This window comes from Colossoma macropomum, unplaced genomic scaffold (assembly GCF_904425465.1).
Source record: "Colossoma macropomum unplaced genomic scaffold, Colossoma_macropomum, whole genome shotgun sequence".
NCBI classification, from domain to species: Eukaryota; Metazoa; Chordata; class Actinopteri; order Characiformes; family Serrasalmidae; genus Colossoma; species Colossoma macropomum.
The window spans coordinates 22,072,827-22,080,077 of NW_023494798.1; the positions used below are offsets into that span (position 1 = coordinate 22,072,827).

Here is a 7,251-nt window from a genome sequence, read left to right on the forward strand (position 1 = left end):
TAACGGCTGTTTTGTGTGTGTGTGTGTGTGTGTGTGTGTGTGTTTTGCAGGTGATGCCTGATGGACAGCAGCACTTGCGCTGCTACCGAAAGCAGTGCCCCAGCCTGGTGGACTGCCCCAAACACAACATCCTGTTCAGAGGGCCGGACTCCTGCTGCCCAGTTTGTGCTCGTCAGTATCAGTCTGATCAGAATGGACAGAGAGAGAGAGATTACTGTGTGCAGTTTATCGTAACAATTAAATTTGTAGAGTTCGTAATTATTAGCCCATAATTATTTAACCTAAATCTTTATAGGTTCTCCATGGCATATATACCTTAGAACATCTTCATACATTTTGTTGAATTATTTCTCATTTGTAACTCATTAAAACAAGCAAAGAAATCCTTCTTTTAAGAGTTCTTCTAAGCACGCAGCCATCAGTTTTCCAGTGACACAGGTTTTACCTTTGTGATGGAATGAATGCTTTAATTTAGAAATGTTCAGGGGTGTGTCTTTGTTGTTTTATCAGAGCCTCTCAGTAATTGCACAGAGACACTGATTGGAAATGAAGTCTTGGCCACAGATGACCCCTGCTTCACCTGCCAGTGCAAGGTAGACTGTATACATACAGACACTTACTTATCCATGAAACTGTGTTGAGAATTACTGAAGTGATGACCTTTCTATGTGTGTGTGTGTGTGTGTGTGTGTGTGTATGTATGTGTGTGTGTATGTGTGTGTGTGTGTGTGTGTGTGTGTGTAGGATCTAACATGGACGTGTATTCATCAAGCCTGCCACCATCTCAGCTGCCCCCCAGATAAACAGTATACACCCCCTGACTCCTGCTGCCCCATCTGCGATGGTAGAGTTTGTGTGTGTGTGTGTGTGTGTGTGTGTGTTTTACTCTTATTTGGTTTTGTGAATGTTTATATATATATATAGTCAGTACCTATGCATGTGTGTCTTTCAGTGTGTGTGCTGCAGGGGGAGAGGGGACAAGTGTCCAATGGTGAGAGCTGGACAGACAGTGAAGACGATTGTATCACCTGCTCCTGCAATGTGAGTGACACACGCACATACTCTCCATCATACACGTGCTTAAAACGGTATGAATATCACCACTGCGTTTTGCACTGTGTTGAGATTATTATTAAATTTATTGGCTTGAACAAAGTATTTTCAGTTTAACTCTTGATGATGATAAAATGTACATCTATGACTGCAGCACACCAGTGCCAATGTCTTCTTTTCCATTACTGTTGAAACTACAATGTAAAAGTGGTATCTGTATACGTTTGTTTTAGCTGGGTCACATAGAGTGTAATATAGAGGAGTGTGCTTCAGTCGTTTGCCAGGATGGACTGGTTAAAGTGAAAGAAAAAGGAAAGTGCTGTGATGAGTGCCAAGGTACTGCTGCTACACTGTGTGCATGTGTGTATGTGTTTTTGGTTATTTGTGCCTGTTTTTGTTTGCTTTGTATCATGAAGGAAACGTGTGTAAAGTTTTGTATTTGTGTGTGTGTGTTTGCGTGTATGTGTTTCAGACTCAAATGTGCAGTGCGTGTATGAAGGTCAGACGTATGACTCTAATGAGCACTGGGTGGTGGATGAGTGCACGTCCTGCATGTGTGTGTCTGGAGACGTGCACTGTCAGACTAAGAGATGTCCTGCAGTGTCCTGCGCCTCTGTGAGTTACAGAGATACACACTCACTGCTCTGTGTGTGTTTGTGTATTTTTGTGTACATTGTGTACATTGTGTACGTTGTGTGTGTGTGTGTGTGTGTGTGTGTGTGTGTGTGTTTGTGTGTGTGTGTGCAGGATGAAACTCCTTCCCTGATTCCAGGCATGTGCTGTCCTCACTGTATCCCCCGTCCTGCTACCTGTATTGTGTTTGGAGACCCTCACTACCGCACATTTGATGGAAAGATGGTGAACTTCCAGGGGGCGTGTACTTACGTCCTGGCTCAGGACTGTGAGAGCGGAGACTTCAGGTGTGTGTCTATTGTAATGCAGTCACATTATTTGCAGGAGTGCATGAGGAACAGATTGATTTAGAATAGTCTAGGTATGTAAAAATGCATCAATACAAATATGAATGAAGATGAAGGTTTCATCTGCGTCACTTTTAGAATGTTAGAATCAGTCAGTCAATATTGATTAAAGTATATGCTCATTTTTTTAGGCCAAAACAGATTTTTTGAGCTATTTTCAAATGTGAAAATCATATCTCATGATATGTTGAATCGTTTTGTAAAGAGTTGTTGTGAAGAGATTTACATGCCTTCAATAGACCTTACTGTCACACGTAATTACTAATATTCATTGCTGTCGGAATAAAACCTTTTATTTCTATGTAGTTTTTTTTGGTTTTTTTTTTACATATTTTGAAAGTACCGGCTGTCTTTTACACTGTACCAACATTCCAAAATGAACTGACCAACAGAAACAGTCCAAAATGTACAATAAAATCTAAAATAATAAAAACAAGACCCAGTACAGTTGTTTTTAACATCCATTACAAAATAAATATCTCTTCAAAAATTTCATATATTTCAGTTACCATACAAACTTTGCCAGGAAATGGCCTTAAAATTAGTCTTTTGTATTTTCCTTTTTTTGTGACGCATACCACTCCACCATACTGCATATTTATTAGGACTTTGTTTACAACCCCCGCATCTAACATAAAAGCCTCGTTCTTATTTCTTACCTTCAGGTATGGCACAACTTGTAGAATGGTACTTGTAGAACTCTACATGTTGGCTTAGTGTGATGAAAAATAATTCAGAATGCAAAATTGAAGCTGAATCTGAACATCCTCGCAGCCTTTTAACTACTTTGCATGGAGCTGTTTGGGGTCAATAGGCTGCTATTTGTGTTAGCTAGTTAACTCAATTTGTGTGTTTTTATGTGCAGCATTCATGTGACTAATGATGACCGCGGGCGTAAGGGTGTGTCCTGGACTAAAGAGGTCACTGTGTTTATTGGTGATGTTGTGGTGCAGCTGCTGCAGGACTGGGTTGTGAAGGTGGTCAATATTCTCCAGTAAAATTACTCTTTATAAAACATACATTCTCAGTGTAAACATAAATATGTGTCATTTACTGATTTATTCGCTAATTATGTGTTAGTCATACTGCTCAGTAACATATAATTAGTTAAAATATATTATTATTTTTCGATTATGTTAAGGTCTTTCCAGTTGATCATTTTGGAAGGAATAGAGCTTAGTTTTCAGATGTTTTCCTTTTTATGTACTTCTTCACTGCAGGTTGATTATCAGACCGTCTCTCTGCCGTTTCTGAAAGAACCGTATGTGTACTTAGAGCGGAAAACCAACACCATTCTCCTGAACACTAACATTGGCATGAAGGTACACTCTTATTATGTCTGCTTGAAGTCTCATTCTGTTTTGTTGCATTTCTCTCTGTGGCACTTTCAGGTTGTAAAAGTGAAAAACGTCACTAATCACTGCTCTGAAACTGTTTCCAGGTGTTGTGGAACGGACGCTCTCATCTAGAAGTGAGTGTTCCAGGAACCTACAAGAAAAACATGTGTGGCCTGTGTGGCAACTTTGACAACTACCCTCAGGATGACATGAGGCTACGCAATGGACAAATCAGCTCCTCGGAGGCAGACTTTGGAAACAGCTGGAAGGTAAATAAATAGAGAACAAACTCTATGGAAGGAAATAATAGGAAAAATTAGTCATGAATTACATTAGTGAATTAGAAATGCGTATTAGTTTTAAGGACCGCATATCATAGAAAAACTAATTTTTCTTGCTGATTTTGAATAAAAGAGTTTGATGTACTTTGTACATCCACATTCCACATAGCAATTGTATGGACACTGCACAAACAGCCTGTAGATTTTCATATTATCACCCATTCTGCCTACAACAGTTTAGCTTCTCATTAAAACTTACACAAGGTGACACTCAGTAAAGCAGCCCGTTTATTTCTAAGGGATCAAGAGAGGTTGAAATATGGTCATGTAAAAATAAATTACTCGCACATTATAAATATGAGAAATTAAAAAACTAAAATATAAGAAAAAAGTAGACTATTAAGTCTTTGATCATTAAAATAGGACTGAATATTTAGAACATAGCAACCACATATGCTTGATATTTATATAAGCAAAAACAACAATCCTTCACAGGTGGGCAGTGGAAACCACTCCAGCGGTCAGTGTTCTGACGGGCGGAACATTGACCCATGTAAGGAGGCTGGCTATTCTGCCCGTAAGTCAGCTAATAGTCGTTGTGCGGTGCTGAAGTCTGCAGCCTTCCAGCGCTGCCATAAGGTGGTGCCACCTGAGATGTTCTTTGCCTCGTGTGTGTATGACCTGTGTGCCTGCGGCTCCAACACAGACGAGTGTCTTTGTGACGCTCTGGAGGCATACGCTTCTGAGTGCCGCGAGGCTGGAGTCGTCCTGCACTGGAGATCACCTTCACTCTGTGGTGAGTTCAACACACACACACACATCTTTGTTGCATTTTCAGATTCAGTGTTTTTTATATACTTCTTCTCTGCACAAATTAGAGTTTATGCACTGCCTGTTAAAGGTTTGGGGTCACTTTGCACCGAACAGCTAATTATTAATAGCTTTGTGTATATTTTGCATAACAGTGTCTTTCTTGCTATGAGGAGCAGGTTCTGCTTTAATAATGATTTGAGTATTTTAATTTCTAAACTGTTGTTAAAAAGCATATATTGTTTATGGAGATCTTTTATTACCCACCCCCCACACACACACACACACAAATACAGAAGTGTAGCAGCTTACGGTTATTCTTTGTCAACCCACAGACGTAGTATTTCATTTTTATGTGCCAACCAAGACTAAGGTACCACAACTGAAACATAAAATCTGTTTTCATTATATTGCAAGTGGCAATCCTCGGGGTCCAAGCATGATGCCCCTAATGGAGCCCATGTATAGGCCTTTTAACAGATAGAACATAAATGATGGGCAGAGTACTTAGAATGGCCTGTACTTATAATAGATGTGGGGTCTTACACTTTCAGAAATAAACATATGAAATTGTCACTCAGGCAGTACCCCTCTTGTCACGGGGGTGGTTCCCTCAAAGATACATCTCAGTATCTTTAGTCAGGGAACATAATTGTACCATAATCCATTGAAATGATATTTTCTTAGTTGTATTGACTTCGCACACCCTGTCTCATTTACAGGCTTTTTATTTTACTGGTCTGTTTTAAAACATTAGATTATGAAAAGATACAAATATGTACTTTTCTCCTGGGAAAAACTTGTTTAAAGTTCACAACTGGACCTAAAAACCACTGTTGTACCTTTGAGGGAACATTTACATTCTTTGTACCTTGATGATTGAAAAATGTACCTGCACAGAACCTTTATTTCTAACTCTGTAAAAGAAGATGACAAATTTTGTACACACCTTTTGACCTTAATTTGGTAAGCAGTATATTTTTAATAAATCAAAATACCTAGAAAATAGTATAATATTTGAACATGACTTGTAGTTGTTTAACTCAAGATGTTCCACAGCAATTAGAGTATTTCAGTCTCAGTACGCACAAGAATTTCATGACACTAAAATTTTCTTCAAGCAGTGATGCTGCCGGACCCCACTAGAAGGGGATTGGTTTCTGAACTTATCACCTTTTCAATGCTCATGAACTGTTATGCTTTCTAGTTAATCTAATAGCAAAGTTACGAGGCAAAAAGATATTTTACTATATTAATAAAAAATATTCAAGTTAGTTTCCATTCTAGTGGTGGCAGATGGAAGCTACACACCTGAAAGGTTTGATCTGATCCATAAAGCAGGCTCATCTGTGGCGGTTTACGTTTTATTCTTCCTGTTGCCTTTCTTCTTTTCTCTCCTATGTTTGCTCTTCTGCAGCGGTGGGCTGTCCTCTGGACCGTGGGTTTGTGTTTGATGAATGTGGACCACCATGTCCTAAAACCTGCTTCAATAAAGATGTGCCACTGGGTGTGATTGAAGCTCACTGCTTTAAGCCGTGCGTGCCAGGCTGCCAGTGCCCAGCTGGACTGGTGGAGCACGATGCTCACTGCATCGCCCCAGAGAAATGCCCCAAAATCATCTATAGCAATCCATGAGCACCTCAAATCCATACAAGCTGCATTACAAGCTTACCTGAAACACACTGCATTTAGGACTGCACAAGGACAACACACAAGACTGGTCCAGGACATTGGACTGGTCCCACTTTTCTGTATTTAACATTATAAAACAGGAGCCTCTTTCTTTGTCTTCCACATGCACTGCATTGAGTCTGATCATGGTGCTATTAAAGATTACAGTATAAATCACATGACTGATCACTGTGGTAAACTGTATTTAATTGTGCAAAAAAAATAATAGAAATTAGCTTTTTTATATTTATCAAAGAACAGAAACAACCAATGCTTTTTCATTTCCATAAGTTTTATAAGGGACACTGTTATTGAATGGGCATTTTTTACTAATGCACTGGTAATTTTTTTAAACAGCCACTGTATTTATATCACTGTCCTCTGTTCTGGTTTCACTGTGCATAACATTTATATTAAATCTTCTTATATCTCATCTTTGAGTCACTGTTTTCTTTATTTTTAAGCATATTGTTTTTATTATTCCTAAAATTGTGCTTTATAAAAAATAAACGTGAATGTCTTCAACTATGATTGGTGAGTTAACAGTGGCTCACATTTGCTGTTGATAATATTAATAATATTTGACTTTATCTTGATGTTCATCTGTCCTTGTTATCAATATTGATGGGATACTGGTAACACCTTCTCCCCACATCTGCAATCTTGGAGTTCTCTTTGAAACCACACTCTCTGTTAAAACAGCATTTTTCCCTCTTCTGAATATTGCTTGTCTCTGACCATTCCTCAGCCAAGCCACTGTAGAAACACTTGTGCATGCACTAGTGTCATCACAGTCAGACTACTGCAATGCTCTTCTATCTGGCCTCCCTGTCAAAGGCTTCACTAGGTTACAATGTGTTCAAAATGCAGCTGCTAGGATCGTCACCTTTTCAAAGAAGAATGATCATATCATCCCTGTCCTTCAGAGTCTTCATTGATTACATTCCTTGTTCAGTACAAGGTTCTCCTTATTACATATGCAGCTCTGCATGGTCTGGCTTCTCAGTATCTGTTGTCTACATGTCCCATCCTCCACCTTAAGATCACAAAATTTAGGCCTTCATGTTCCAAGGTTTTTTTGGAACATTGACTTCTATGGATGGTCAATCATTTAGCGTA

At 39.0% G+C, this 7,251-nt stretch overlaps 1 protein-coding gene across 1 annotated transcript in view; it reads left to right on the plus strand.

The window, feature by feature from the left end:
* LOC118818234 (kielin cysteine rich BMP regulator) overlaps positions 1-7,021 on the plus strand; it is a 49,694-nt gene extending 42,673 nt beyond the window's left edge. Inside the window, exons 40-51 of the mRNA XM_036585442.1 lie at positions 51-171; positions 511-593; positions 745-844; positions 953-1,041; positions 1,287-1,389; positions 1,526-1,668; positions 1,801-1,973; positions 2,899-3,010; positions 3,254-3,355; positions 3,475-3,639; positions 4,147-4,447; positions 5,879-7,021. Of these exons, the coding sequence (XP_036441335.1) occupies positions 51-171; positions 511-593; positions 745-844; positions 953-1,041; positions 1,287-1,389; positions 1,526-1,668; positions 1,801-1,973; positions 2,899-3,010; positions 3,254-3,355; positions 3,475-3,639; positions 4,147-4,447; positions 5,879-6,096 (1,710 nt within the window). The 3' untranslated portion in view covers positions 6,097-7,021. The remainder of the gene's footprint in view (positions 1-50; positions 172-510; positions 594-744; positions 845-952; positions 1,042-1,286; positions 1,390-1,525; positions 1,669-1,800; positions 1,974-2,898; positions 3,011-3,253; positions 3,356-3,474; positions 3,640-4,146; positions 4,448-5,878) is intronic.
* The last annotated feature ends 230 nt before the right edge of the window (positions 7,022-7,251 follow it).